Raw genomic sequence first — 15,696 nt, 5'->3', positions numbered from 1 at the left:
TTGCATTGGGTGATTGTCTCCCAGTGTTCAATTAAAAAAATAATTAAGAAATCTTCCTCTGTACATTTTCCTAATTTTCTGTCACTCTAGATTTAAAGGCTTTGCAGAGGGAACATTTAGAAGGCAAACTTGTATTAATCAGATGTTTGCTGAGCCACATCAAAGCCAAGATGTGCACTGGAACCAAATGAGTATAAATGCGCAGTGAGAGTGGCGGGCGAGCTCCCGATCGATCCCTGTGGTTTGATTTTTGAACGTGACCATGGTATTGGCTGCACAATGAAGGAAGGTGACCTTCAGGAAGAGGAGTAAATGTTGTAGTAGCCAGCAGGGGGCCTATGGGGTGGGAATGATTGTCTTCCCCGTGGTCCTTGCGGAGTTCGGGCTCCCCCGCTAGGGGCGGGGAATCTCCACTGACCTTTGTCTAAAAGGCTGGCCAGTAAGGCACGAACCAGAACAGGAACCCGGTAGGGGTCTACCGGGGAGTGTGTATACCATATGTAAATATAACGGCGTTTCTTTATTTTACCCAGTGTGGATTCCCCGGTCTTTAAAAAAACACTGGGCTGGATTCACCGTTTTTGAGACTAAGTGTGGAGGAACTGTGGCATTTTATGACCACAAAATCGGCGCTGACCCCTCAGCAATTCTGTAACCAGTGAGGGGCCAGCAGTCGCGCAAAACCCCCGGCTCCCACGATAAAAATGGCTGGAAAATGGCCGAGTCCGTGGCCGCACATGTGCACAGCGCCAACCTGCAGCGGTCGCGCCGTAAAACATGGTGTTGGCCGTGCGAGGACCCGACCTGCCAGATGGTTCCCTCCTCGCCACCCCCCAAACCCCCCCCCCCCCCCCCCCCCCACCAGTCCACCCAGCCCTCGCGGATATCCCCCAGCCAGCGGCACATTGTGGTGACGTTGTGGTGGCGTCTGATTGTGGTGGCGTTGGACACAGTCCGCAGCCGCCGTGCCCACAATCGCTGAAGCCACACTTCAACCGTGCGGTCGAAAACTCAGCCCATCGGGGGCGGAGCATCGGGGAGGGCCTTCAGGTGACACGCTAACACCGTTCCAACGGCGATGCGCGGTGCGACGCGATGACTCCATTTTAGAGGCGGTGGAGGATACAACACCTGTGTCAAACAGGTGCCACCCCCGATTTCAGCATCAGAAGGGATTCTCCACCCGATCGCCGACTATATTTGTGAGGAGAACGGTGAATCCCGCCCACTATGAGTAAAAAGAGGATAAGAGCAAATTACTGTGGACGCTGGAATCTAAAACATAAACAGAAAATGCTGGACAATCTCAACAGGCCTGACAGCACCTGTGGAGAGAGGAGGGGGGGGGGGGGGGTGAAGGTTTTGAGCCTGCGTGACTCTTTGTCAAAGTAAAAAGAGATTTATCTACACCACTGGACTTGGCACTTGTGAAATTTGGGAGCGTCCATTTTTGAGTGCAGTCTGTAGGGGTGTGCAGGGAATGTCAAAGGATAAATCCCATGGACCCAACTGGTGAGGCTCGAGATTCCGAGGGTTTGCATTCCACCCTCATTGGTGTAGAATTGTCACCCTGCAGCAAAGACTTGAGAGAAATCAGGGTGGTGTGGGGCGATCACCACAGTGGCTCCCAGATAAGTAAGACAGGGAACTGAGTTGGGGTCAGGGGAGGGTCATGTGTTGGGAGTAAGTTTTGGGGGTATTGGAGCCCCATGGTTTGGGGATTGTGGGTTGGGAGGGAGTGGTGGCGGAGATGTGGAGGAAGGCGACATTTCTTTGAGGGCTGATGATCAGAGATGGGATTGTGGGTCATTAAGAAATCAGGGCAGGCTTGAGGGTAACGGTGGAGAGGGATGGTGGGATTCCGGGCCAGGCGAGTTGGGGGTCAGGAAAGGTGCATGATTGGAGGTTGGGAGACAAAGCTGGGATGGAGGACCAGGGAATGGGAGAGTAGGTATTTGGGATGATGGTGTTAAATGTGGCAGGGACACACCTAGTTTGTTGCGGTTAATCTCTTGAGCTTGTCTTTCTGAGGAAATCAGTCTGTTCTGGAAAGGGGATTTCAAGCAGGTATGAGGCTCTTTATTTGCACAAAGGCCTAATGCCTGCTGCAAGTCTGGATAAGATTTTCTTGCTGTTCTTTGCTATGGCTTAGTTGCACCCGTGTCTCTTGAGTCATGTGACTCCAGGTTCCAGTCCCATCCCAAGACTATTTGTTTGCTGCCAGGACAATTCGACATTTGGTGGTCTCTCGTTCTTTAGACAGCATCGTAATCCCCGACCATGCTCCCGTTTTCCTGGAATATTTGCCTGCGGCTCCCCCTCCCCAACTCCCAGTCTAGGTCATGGTGGTTTGACGCCTGCATCTTTTACCACATATTTTAAGAAATTTGACTCCTTACTGACGCAGTAGGCTGACAGAAGCTTAAAATTTGCAAGGGATAAACTAGGAGTTTGGGAATAAGCCGAGTAAGTATTTGACCTGCCTGACTAAGAAGGAGGCGGTTTCCAGGCCGATCCCCTCTGTGTGCAGTTCGGGGGTGGGAGGCGAGTGAAGACTGAGGAAACTAATGGAGCTTTTGGGGATTTTTATGCCGAGTTAAATAGGTCAGATCAGTCTGGCGACGTGATGACAGGGATGGAACATTTCTTCTCTTCCCTTGGACACCATGCAGGATTGGAAGATCAGTGTTTAGCCTTTAATGCACCCATATCTAAAGACCAGATGACTGCAGCCATTAGGGAGCTTCAACCGGGTAAGGCCCTGGGGCCAGATGGTTTTGGGTGTGAGTTTTACAGAGAAGTTAAGGATCTGTTAATAGAACCATTGGTGGGTCTGTACTGTCACTGTTTTGAGGCAGGACTTTTACCACTGACACTTGGGAGGCTAACATATCCCTGATTTTCAAGATGGGTAAAGATCCAGAGGAATGTGCTTCTTATAGACTAATCTCTCCTTTGAATGTCGATTTAAAATTGTTGTCTAAGGTACTGGCTGGTTGGAGATTTTTCAGGGGGACCAGATTGTAGGAGTTTACTGACAAACCGAATAAGTACTTGACCTGCCTGACTAAGAAGGAGGACCAGAATGAGTTTATTAAGGACAGGTTCTCCAGTAACAACCTTAGGAGATTGTCGATTGTGATTCCGACCTTCCAGAAACGAGCTCTGGATGGACCGGTGGGTCTCAATGGATGTGGAGAATGCCTTTGATCAGGTTGAATGGATTTATCTGGTTAACACATGGTGGAAATTTGGTTTGGGCGAGGAGTATGAGAAATGGGTCCAGGTGTTGTACCATTGGCCTGTGGTGACAGTGCTCATGAAAGGTTTTAGGTTTGGGGCTCCAGAGAGGGACCAGACAGGGTTGCCCCCTTGTTATTTGCTTTGGCCATAGAGCCTTTGGCGGAGGATATTAGGCGGGACCCCCTAATATGGGGGCTGGAGTGTGAGGATACGCAGCACAAGATTATGCTTTATGCAAACAATGTGCTGCTATTTGTGTCCTTACCGGACCTCTCAATTCCCATTACCATTACTGTGGTGGATTGATTTAGTGCCTCCTCCAGTTGTAAGATCAATTTTACAACGTGAGAGTTATGTCGGTGGGAGAGCTAAGGGGTAATTTCCTCTTTAGGTGGTCCCCATTGGGGTTTAAGTACCTGGGTGTCATGATCACCTCGGTTTTTCAGGCAGTTGTATGGGACTAATTTCCCTCAGTTAATTGCTTCCATTAGGAGGGACTTGGCTCGTTGATTACCCCTGCCGCTTTCACGGCTGAACAGGATTGCCTTGATTAAAATGAACTTGTTTCCTCGATTGTTACACCCCTTGCAGATGTTACCAATCTTGCTGTCAGCTGGAGTTTTAAAGGAGATCTGTGAAATGATCGCTTTGTTTGTCTGGAATAAGAAGAAGCCTCATCTTGAGTTTGTTACACGCTAGCTCCTGGGGGTTGGGGTTGGGGTGGGGGTTGGGGTTGGGGGGGGGGTGGGGATCTGCAGCTGGGTGTACCAAACAATAGGCTGTACCAATTGACTTATCACCTCAGGTTCCTAAGGGTCTGGGTTAGGATGATCCTGCCTCCATTTCGCTCGATATCGAGGCTGATCAATTAGCTTACCCTTTGCAGGTCTTGTTATTTTATGGAGACATTAAGGCAGGTTCTGCTAAATGTGATAATCCTATTATTATTAATACTCTTAGAGCATGGAGATTGGACTGCCAATTAGAAGGGAGGTCTAAACTGACTTCCGCTCTCTCTCCCATCCAAGGCAGCCGAGACTTCCCACTGGGTCTTATGGACCATGGAGGGATAGAGGATTGGCAGCACGGTAGCATAGTGGTTAGCATCAATGCTTCACAGCTCCAGGGTCCCAGGTTCGGTTCCTGGCTGGGTCACTGTCTGTGCGGAGTCTGCATGTCCTCCCCGTGTGTGCGTGGGTTTCCTCCGGGTGCTCCGGTTTCCTCCCACAGTCCAAAGATGTGCGGGTTAGGTGGACTGGCCATGATAAATTGCCCGTAGTGTCCTAAAAAGTAAGGTTAAGGGGGAGTTGTTGGGTTACGGGTATAGGGTGGATATGTGAGTTTGAGTAGGGTGATCATTGCTCGGCACAACATCGAGGGCCGAAGGGCCTGTTCTGTGCTGTACTGTTCTAAAATTCTAAACATCTAAAAGATATGTTCAGAGATAGGTACTTGTCATCCTTTGAGCAGCCACACCAATAATTTGACATCCTGAGAAATTATTTCCAACTTAGAGGTTTATCCTTAATAAGACAACCGTACTCCTCCATTTGCCTGGTGGAAAGAATCCTGAATTCTGTGCAGCCTATAAACAACTAATCAGCATGTTCTACTTGTGATACCCTGTGTTCTAGATGCTGCATTAGTAAATTGTGTACCTTGCAGTCTTGAGAAAAAGACTTGGCAACTAACATTGATGAGGAAACATTGGGCAGTATATGGGACTATGCCAATAGAATCTCTGTTTGCAATAAAATTAAGGAGATTCAATTTAAGATACTGCATCTCTGAGATATCACGCTTAGTCTTAGACACAGGTTTGAGCCATGACAGGGTCAGTGAAACATTTACAGCTGTCACACTTGCCTGGAAGCTCCAAGTGTCCATTCCTGGAATCTGAGACCTGTGTAATGGACCCTCAGATCCATTAGCTGCAAGCCATTCATTCTTTTCTCATAGTGGACTGTGATTGACAGCTTCCACAAACCAGCTGCAGCCTTGATTCATTCATCTCCCTTCATGGATGAATGATTCTATTAAGTGCTGAACCCCCCAATGCTTCCAAACATCAACCACATCAAAGACAGGTAAATGTAATCCAATCACTAAGTGCATTCACTCAAGCATAACATAGAACATACAGTGTAGAAGGAGGCCATTCGGCCCATTGAGTCTGCACCGACCCGCTTAAGCCCTCAATTCAACCCTATCCCCGTAACCCAATAATCCCTCCTAACCTTTTGGTCACTAAGGGCAATTTATCATGGCCAATCCACCTAACCTGCACGTCTTTGAACTGTGTGAGGAAAACAGAGTACCCGGAGGAAACCCACACAGACACGGGGAGAAAGTGCAGACAGTGGCCCAAGCTGAGAATCAAACCTGGGACCTTGGACATATGAAGCAACTGTGCTAATCACTTGTACTACCATGCTGCATATTATTGCAATACATCTTTGATGTAGTTGATGTTTGTAAACATTGGGGTTTCAGCACTTGGAGTCACTCATGCATGAAAGGAGATGAATGAAACAACACTGCAGCTGGTTTCTGGAAGCTTGTCAGTCACAGCCCACTACCAGAAAGGAATGAATGGCTTGCAACTAGTTGAAACAGAGGTCACAGCTGTTTTGCTTTGAGGAATGGACAGTGGAGTTTCCAGTAAGCGTTAGAAATGTAATTTGTTTCACTGCCCCTGTCTGGACTGCACTCCAGCTTCCAGAGAGGGGTATCTTTTCTGGAGGGGGGGGGGAGAATCGGGGGGAGGGGGGGGGGAGAGTCGGGGGGATCCCTTTAGTCAGGGGGCTCTGTAGGGGGCTTCTTCTGTTAGGGCAGAAGAAAGGGCAAGGGTGGCAAGTCCAGGGAACCCTGGATGTGAGGGGAGATTGAGGATTTGATAAAGAAAAAAGGAAGCATATATTAGGAATAGAGCTCGAAAAACAAGGGAGGCCCTTCAGGAGTATAGAGAGTGTAGGGGGCTGCTTTAAAAATAAATTATAAGGGCAAAGCGGGGCCACAGAATGTCATCAGCAAATAGGATTAAGGAAATCCCCAAGGCATTTTGTAAGTATAATAAGAGCAAGAGGATGACGAGAGAAAGAGTGGGGCCAATTAGGGACAGAAGTGGCAATCTGTACTTTTAGCCAGAGGACGTGGGCGAGAGGATTTGATAATAGGAATAGGGATGTTTTACTGCAATTGTGTCTCAGGGATCAGTGCTTGGACTCTTGCTGTTCGTTATATATATCAATAACCTGGATGTGAATGTAGATGGTATAATTAGTAATTCTGCACATGACACGGAAATTGGTGGTGTTGTTGATAGTGAGGAGCATAGTCTTAGGCTACAGACTGCTATTAATCAGCTGCTAAACTGGGCAGAACAATGGAAGACTTAATTTAATTGTGTTAAGTGTGAGGTGATGCATTTTGGGAGGTCTAATGAGGGTAGAATTTACACAATTAACGGTAGGTCCTTAGGGAGTATTGAGGAACAAAGGGACCTTGGTGCACTAGTCCATGGATCCCTGAAGGTGGTGCCACAGATAGATAGGGTGGTGAAGAAGGCATACAGAATGGGTAAACGTGAGGTTATCCACTTCCAGAACAAAAATAGGAAGGCAGACTATTATTTGAATGGGTATGAATTGAGAGATGTGAATACTCAGCGAGATCTTGGTGTCCTTGTGCATCAGTTGCTGAAAGTAAAAGCGCAGGTCCAGCAGGCAGCAAAGAGGCAAATGGGATTAAGGAAAACCCCAAGGCATTTTCTAAGTATATTAAGAGCAAGAGGATGACCAGGGAAAGAGTGGGGCCCATTAGGGACAAAGCGGCAATCTGTCCTTGGAGCCAGAAGACGTGGGCGAGAGGATTTGATAATAGGAATAGAGATGTTTTACTGCAATTGTGTAGGGCATTGGTGAGGCCACACCTGGAGTATTGTGTGCAGTTTTGGTGTCCTTATCTGAGGAAGGATGTTCTTGCTATGGAGGGAGTGCAGCAAAGGTTTACCAGACTGATTGCTGGGATGGTGTGACTGTCATGCCGTGATGGAGATCGCTCTGTTCGCAGAATTCGGATGACAACAAGGACATGTATAAGCAGCAGAAATTAATACATCAATTGTTTTAATTCAAAGTGGAATAAAACTACTTCAGAAAGGTCTTTCAAAAGACACTACCAGCTGCAAAAATTTTAGCGGACCCCTCGGATCATTCAGACAAATGCGGGGTAAGGAAGATCCTTGAATTGACAGCCCATGAATTCTTCCTGCAATTAAAACCATAAGCTGGAGTTCGGGAAGATATATTAGAAGATAGCAGCTGGAATAAATTACACAAACTTCTTTTTTAGACATAGATGGGATTCTCCTGTCTGAGGACCAAGTCCCCACGCCAGCAGGGAAACCGGCACGAACCACTCCGGCGTCAACAGTCCCCGATCCTTCTCCACATTTCCGGGGGCTAGATGGACGGCGGAGGGGTTGGCACCAAAGGGACTGCGCGAGTTTGCGCATGTGTCAAAGTGCTGGCGTGACCTCGCGCATGCACGGAACCGCTGGCGTGTTTTGGCGCATGCGCGGGGGATTCTCTTCTCCACGCCGACCATGGCGGAGCCCTACAGGGGCCGGCGCGGAAGGAAGGAGTGCCCCCACGCACAGGCCTGCCTGCAGATCGGTGGGCACCGATCACGGGCCGCGCCACCTTGGGGCCCCCCCCGGGCTCCAATTCCCCTGCTCCCCCCCCACCACCACCCCCCAAGGAACGCCCCAGCCGACTTACCTGCCAGGTCCCACCGTGTGGGACCATGTCTAACCCAAGCCGGCGGGCCTAGCCAAAAATGGACGGCCACTCGGCCCATCGGGGCCTGGAGAATTGCCGAGGGAGCCGCTGCCAACAGCCCCCTCCACCCCCACCCCCAACAAACCAGCGCTAGAGAATACGGCAGTCGGCGGAGTAGATTCTCCGATCCGGCGGGGGGGCGGCGGAGAATCCCGCTGATAAACTTTGACACTTAAGATAACGGCATTTGGAATTGTAGCTATCTGGAAATCTATATAGTTACGAATCTTGACACGTTGAAAATAGACAGAAGTAGAAATGTGTCTCAAACAGCTCCCTGTCCGACCATATATGTTAAACACCTGACATTCAAGCAGACACTAAGATCATTAAATCACATTCTTGTTGATAACCCACAAACCTGATCATTTGGCTATGGGAAATTGCCCAGTTGGAAGATAAGACCCAGGAAAAGCCCTTCACTGAATAGTGAGAATTATGTATAAAACAAGCGGATTGGCAGAATCAAGATTCACTCTTTCCTCCTACTAAAGTGCAGTCAAAGTTCTGTTCCTCCGCCTGTTTCATCAAACAAAGACCATCATGGTTTTTGTAAGTATGGTTCTATCAGAAATTGATATGAGATACTTTAGGATTTTCCATGTTTAGATATATCCTTCTCTTAGAGAAGTTAGTTTGTTAGCATGTAACAAAGCACTTTTAATCAATTCATATTTTAACTCTGCAATTCTTACGTATCAATTGAGTGTACATTACAATAAAATACTATGAGAAATTAAACAGTCTTACTCTCAATAAGTTTTAGATCCTAGACACTCATTTAGGAAGTCTTAAATGACAAGGGTCCACGTCCGACAGAGGTAGGAGGTTTAGTCATGAGTGAAGTACTTGAACCTCTTCCATTAAAAAGTAACTGAAATCTATTTAACTGTTTGCGACATGGAAAAGTAACCTTCCTCCGTGAGAGCTATTCTGAGTCCTAACAGAGAAACAGATTTTCCTCTTTTGATGGCTTAACTTTATATAGGTTTGTAAGATAGTCCCTTCGGATCCTGAATACCTAAACCATTCACAATAGAAGGAGAGACTAAGTTGGTTAGGATTACAATCATTGGAGTTTAGAGGATCTCATAGAAACTTATTAAATCTAACAGGATTAGACAGGGTAGATTCAGAAAGAATGTTGCCGATGGTGGGGGAGTCCAGAACTAGGGGTCATAGTTTGAGGATAAGGGGTAAACCTTTTAGGACAGAGGTAAGGAGAAATTTCTTCACCCAGAGAGTGGTGAATCTGTGGAATCCACCACCACAGAAAGTAGTTCAAGCCAAAACATTGTGTAATTTCAAGAAGGAATTTGATATGGCTCTTGGGGCTAAAGGGATCAAGGGATATGGGGGGGGGGGGGGGGGGGGGGGAGATGGGATCAGGGTATTGAGCTTGATGATCAGCCATGATCAGAATGAATGGCGGAGCAGGCTCGAAGGGCCGAATGGCCTCCTCCTGCTTCTATTTTCTATGTTTCTATTAGCTGGGGCATCGAATATAGGAGCAGGCAGGTCTTGATGCAATATTGGTTCGGGCACAGATAGAATGCAATTCTGGTCGCCACACCATCGGAAGGGCACGATTACACTGGAGGAGGAGCAGAGATTCACCAGGTTGTTGCCTGGAATGAAAAGTTTCAGCTATGAGGAGAGACTGGATAGGCTGAGTGTGTTTTCCCTGGACAAGAGGAGGATGGGGGGAGGGGGTCTGATAGAGCTATACAAAATTATCAGAGGCATAGTTGTCGTAGATCGTAAGAATCTTTTCCCTCATGGCAGAGGTGCCTACGACCAGAGGGCATTGGTTTCAGGTGAGGAGTAAGTGGTTCAGAGGGAACCTGAGGAAACTTATGTTCAGTCAGCAGGTGGTGGAAATATGGAGCTCACTGCCCGAGAGGGGAGTGAAGGCAGGGACTGAAGCATCTGAACAAGCACTGTAGGTTATGGACCAAGTGCTGGTAAATGAGATTAGTATAGATTGATATTTGATGGTCGGCATAGACATGCTGGGCTGAAGGGCCTTTTTCTGTGCTGTATGACTCCATGGCTGAATACGCTGACCATGTCAGAAACAAGGCGTGGACAGCCAGCTGGGAGAGGGCAGTTCAATTTTTTCAATGGCACCTTTAAAAGGCAAGAAGGAAGAGGGCTTTCAGTCTTTGGGGGCTGCCCTATGTGGATCAGATAGAGGCCCCCCAATATCAAATCCCCCCCCTTTCTTCCTAACCCCCTCCAGCCTTGTATCCGAATCCCCCAACTCACCTCCCCTCTGCCCACAGCCCCCCCCCCCCCCCCCCCCCCCGCCACCACCTCCCTCGCTGACCAATCAAAATGCTTCCTGGACAACACTCTGGGCTTACCAGCTTCAGGTAGCCCTGGGCCTTCTCTCGCTTCTTCCTGCAGTCTTGGCAGTGCCCACAATGATGCTCTTGGTGCTGCCAGGACTGACGGAGCTGATAGCTTTGGATTTCAAAGTGATGGCTTTGGGTTTCAAAGCCATTCTGGTTGGATCATTGCCAGTATTGGTCATGTGATTGAGACCTTTTTTTTTAAACACAAGTTTAGAGTGCCCAATTCTCTTTTTCCAGTTAAGGTGCAATTTTGCCAATCCACGTACCTTGCACATCTTTTTGGGTTGTGGGGGTGAGACTCACACAGGCAAGGGGAGAATGTGCAAAGTCCACACGGACAGTGACCAGAGCCGGGATCGAACTCGGGCCCTCGGCGCCGTGAGGCAACGGTGCTAACCACCGTGCCACCCCTTTCTGTTTGAGACCCGTTTGGAAAATGGAATCTTTGTGCTTGGTCACCAGGACAGAAACGATGAGATGAAGGGCCTCTTTTTGTGCTGTAAAACCGTATGACTTGACCTTGGAGAGATCAGGGCAGGCTTCAGAAGAACACAACACTGACAAACAACTGGGCCGTCTTTGCCTTTTAAGAATCATCAGTAGTCAGTAGTCTGAGAACCGAACCCTGAAACTAGCTGTGAGTCATCAAGCCTCACCAAATTACTTAAACTGGTCCAATTTCAACATTCACCTGAAAACCAAACACCTGGATATTTGATCACAACAAACTTCACAACCTGCTGCGAACCCTTCGTTTTACAAGACCCTCACTTCAACTTCAAATATCAAATCAATTTAAGAAATCACAGGCCTGCCATGTGGGAAACAGGATATAAATTAATAGTAATCTGCAGGCATGCAATATCTTTATCTGTCTTCAATCTGTGTGTGTGGGTGCCTCAGACTGAGAGTATGATGTTGCATTAATTGTTGGTCAATGTGCAAGAATGAATTACCTCTTTATTCTAAACTCATGACCGCTTGCTGCTGAATTATTTAATTGGAATGCACACTCCAAGGGTAAGAAAAGACACACCTCTTTTCATACATGCTGATCATGGGCAGTCAGGAAACAAATACCTCCTGTCGTGACAGGGCATATGCTTCTGCCTGCCATTTTGGTGCCTCATCTGTGCATAGGAAATATGCGTGTAATGCGATTCAATTTCTAGACTTGTGAATAGGTTAAATTGTTGTTAAATCAGCTTGTTATATAATCCAAACGTGTTGACTGAGGAAAGGTAACTAGCTGTCCGACTTGGCCTATATGTGACTCACAATCACTCGCCAACGTGCGTTCTAAAGTGGCCTACCCAGCTGTGTCAATCCACAATAATTCAATGGTTGAATGTAACGCGCCACCACCAAACTTTTGCAAAGAGAGATGGGCAATAGATGCCAGCCTCTTGAGTGACCCCTGCTCCCAAGAACAAACCAATTAGAAGGTAGCGGTGGGTTTGGGAAATGTGCAAGGGCGTGAATCACCAATAGCATCCAAATAACCATGATAGCAATGAAGAGGGAATTGTGGGGTGGCTACAGGAGAAATAGTAGCAGCATCTGGAGGTTCATTGTGGTTTCACAGGCTAGATGGCAACAGTTTCGGGAGCGGACTGAAACATCGGGGACCCACCAGAAATCAATTCCGTCCACTCCAATTCGGAGAGGTCTTTTTACACCCAGTTTGCAAACATTCAAACTATTCACGTTTATGTGGATTTGTTCCAATTTTCTCCTCTCTCTCTCTTCTCAGGGCATTAATCTTCCTGTTGGTGTGCTGACACCCTGCCCAATGCTACCCAAAATGACCATTCTTCCTTTTAGAATAGAGTGCGCGCTGACAAACTGTCAGTCATTGGAAGCCCATCCAATCTCACACTCTCCCATGTAAACACGTGCTTCATTTCTAATAGGCATCATTAGATGGCAGCCGGGAGTTGGGAGCCTGGCTCATATTGGTAACAGAGCCAATTCAAAGTGATCTCCCGTTGCCTGACTGAGATCAGCTCTGACTCAGCACATAGTGGGAGGAACAGCTGGTGCTTTCTCGTGTGCTTGGCTCAGTTGTCCTCTGAATTTACCGACTGAATTATCAAGGGGACTTTAATTTGGGAGCTTTATCTTCAGGCTTTGTGTTCAATTTCATAACTTGCTTGGTGGGATTTGAACTTCCAACCATCTGGATTGCTAATCTATAACTGTAGTCTATCCACTGCCACGTCCCTCATAGACCAATAAAACTCATTCTTAATTATTTTTCCTTTGTACCTGTGTCTCATAACATAATGAAGTGACATCTCATGAACGAAAAGGCCGGTTGTCACCAGAAGTATCATTTTGGTTCATAACATTCCAGCATACAAAACTGATAGGTATGAAAAGACCAGTTGATCTATCTAGCTTACCCCATACCATGATGGCTAGACACTTTCTTTGCCTAAACCCACCGCCGTGTAACCTCCTCTGAGCCGGCAGGACCTCGGCGTTGAATGGTCCGGGTGAGGTCTGTGGGGGGGGGGGGGGGGGGGGGGGGGGGGTCCGACCCAGGGGGGGCCTCCGCAGTGGCCTGGCTCACGATCGGAGTCCACCGATCGGCGGGTCGACCTCTCTGCCCCCCAGCCTCCTTTCCTCTGCGCCGGCTCCTGTAGCCCTGCGCCATTTGGCGTCGGGGCCGCCGCGGGGAAGAAGGCCACTCCGCGTGCAGAATGTGGTCCCGGAACTCCTGTTTTTACTCCGGCGTCGGCACTTAGCCGCCCGTTGGGAGAATCCCGCTCCAGGTGTGGGGGCAGCACTAGGACAGATCCAAGATCAGCCAAATGACCCCCCATCCCAGCAAAGATACTCAATCTAAGCCCTTCCTGCTCAGCCCAAGCTGCCCTCCTTTGACACCCTGGAGGCAAGTGTAGCGAGGGTACACATGCCCTTGCTCTCGCCCAGAATCCAAGGAGCCAGGTTGACACTGAAAGAGGAAACTGAAGGGAGGGGTTGAAGAGAGGGGACTGAGGATGAATGGCTGACGGGAATGTCCTGAAGGTGGGGACTGCATGGGGGAGGGGGGGACTGGTTAGGGTGCTGAAGTGGGGGAACGAGGAATGATGGGGGGGGGGGGCATGGAAGCGACTAGGGGGTGGGGGAGCCTTGCAAGAAATCCGGGGTGGGGGTGTGATCTGCAACGTTATTGTGCGATCGAGGCACCCCGATGTCTGAGGAGAGGGACATGTCAGTGAGTGTAGGCTCCACCACTCTCGGGTCCAACATAAAACCCGATCCTTGGAAAAATATTTTCTCAGTGCCAGTGAATGGCACATCGGCACCGCTCCCAGCACCAGCTGGAAGCAGATTGGATTCACCGCTGGCACTGAGGCTGAAAACGGGAGAACCGCATTGATGGTGTCAGTCTCTGTAACAATAAACTGAAATGAAACTATATTATATTACTAATTAATGCAACTACTTACCATATTCACTGTCATAGAAAATGATGAACTTCTGCCAGGCAAATTCTGAGATCACAAGGAGAATAACTTCATTCAGATACACTGGGGGGCGGACGGACAGAGTGTAGTTTTCATTCCTGCTGGTCCTGGTAAGGCCACAGCCACTCCTCGGCGATCCAGACGTGGCCCTTTGTATATAGAGGTGCGGGATGTGCATGGCGTCTGACAGGGACTGGAGCGACCCAGCTGACATGCAGCCAATAGAGCTGACGAGCGCCAGAATGCCTTGGTTCATCAGGTCACAGGCTGAAAGAAAGGCGGAGGAAAGGCAGTGTGAATAAGACAGTTCACCTCCACTGCAACCTTCAACACAATAAACACACAGCAACTTGAATTTACATAGCACCTTCAGGAGTAATACAGTTGGACCTGTAAGAGTAAAACAGTCGCTATTTCACCGGAGTGTCATTAAAACAAATTTCCACGTTGAACCATATAAGGAGATTCCAGGGCACGAGACTGAAATTTTGGTCAAATTGTAATCATAGATATAGAATATGCAGTGCAGAAGCAGACCATTCGGCCCATCGAGTCTGCACCGACCCATTTATGCCCTCACTTCCACCCTATCCCCATAACCCAATAACCCCTCCTAACCTTTTTAGTCACTCAGGGCAATTTATCATGTCCAATCCACCTAACCTGCACGTCTTTGGTCTGTGGGAGGAAACCGGAGCACCCGGAGGAAACCCACGCAGACACGGGGAGAAGGTGCAGACTCCGCATTGACAGTGACCCAGCAGGGAATAGAACCTGGGACCCTGGCGCTGTGAAGCCACAGTGCTATTCACTTGTGCTACCGTGCTGCCCAATTGTGAGGATTGTATTAATGAAGGAGAGAGCTGTAAAGAGTGGAGATTAGGGACGACATTCCAGATATTAGGCTGTGGGGTGGCACAGTGGCATAGTGGCTAGCACTGCTGCCTCCCAGCTCCAGGGTCCCAGGTTCAATTCCGACCTTGGATGACTGTGTGGAGTTTGCACTCTCTCTCCGTGTCTGCGTGGGTGAAATACATTCACAGAGGCAGAAGTCCCTGCACCAGAATCCCTTTTATTAACAAAAACGACAGCAGTGCAACCAGGTGCATTCAGCTTGCCATCTACAATGGGAGTGCGGAGGATCTGATACTCCCTGTTATATACAAAGAACAGATTCCCTGCTTGGCCCACTAATCAGGGAACTCGTATTCCAATTGGCCAATCTCAAAGGCCTGGTCTAAGTCATTACAGTGGGTTTCCTCCAGGTGCTCCGGTTTCCTCCCACTGTCGAAAGACGTAGGTTAGGTGGATTGGCCACGCTACATTGCCCCTTAGTTAGGTGGGGTTACTGGGTTATGGGGATGGGGTGGAGGCATGGGCATTAGGAGGGTGCTCTTTCCAAAGGCTGGTGCAGACATGATGGGCCAAATGGCCTCCTTCTGCACTGTAAATTCTATTCTATTCTATTAGCAACTGAAGACTTGGCTGCCATTGGTGGAGATACAAAAATTAGGAGAAGGAAGAAGGTCAGAATTGGAAGGGAACAGAGAAACACTTGATCAGGTGCACATATCACTGGCTCCCCTCTGCTCTCTCTCTCTCCAATAGACATAATTTTCAGGTTGAGAAAATTTAGCAGCGAGTTATGAGGTTCAGTTGGTAAAAGACAATTCATTGGTTGTCCATTGTGTTATGGGCCAGGGTTTAGAGAACCCCAAAGTGTATCATGGAGTTCACCTGAACCACAACTTTTAATAGATTGTGGTATGGTGAGCACCC

The 15,696-nt window shown here is 48.3% G+C and overlaps 1 protein-coding gene across 3 annotated transcripts in view; it reads right to left on the bottom strand.

Moving 5' to 3' along the window:
* Window positions 1-15,696, bottom strand: part of grid2 (glutamate receptor, ionotropic, delta 2) — a 1,198,200-nt gene that overhangs the window by 420,300 nt on the left and 762,204 nt on the right. For 2 of the 3 annotated variants that reach the window (XM_038792750.1, XM_038792752.1), the window contains exon 3: window positions 13,900-14,184. The exons of the other annotated variant lie outside the window; for it this stretch is intronic. In XM_038792750.1, the coding sequence (XP_038648678.1) occupies window positions 13,900-14,184 (285 nt within the window). The remainder of the gene's footprint in view (window positions 1-13,899; window positions 14,185-15,696) is intronic. 3 annotated transcript variants of the gene reach the window in all.

The sequence above is a fragment of the Scyliorhinus canicula genome, chromosome 3, assembly GCF_902713615.1.
Source record: "Scyliorhinus canicula chromosome 3, sScyCan1.1, whole genome shotgun sequence".
NCBI lineage: Eukaryota > Metazoa > Chordata > Chondrichthyes > Carcharhiniformes > Scyliorhinidae > Scyliorhinus > Scyliorhinus canicula.
The sequence above is the reverse complement of the archived record's forward strand: the minus strand, read 5'-3'. Positions and strand labels throughout refer to the sequence as shown.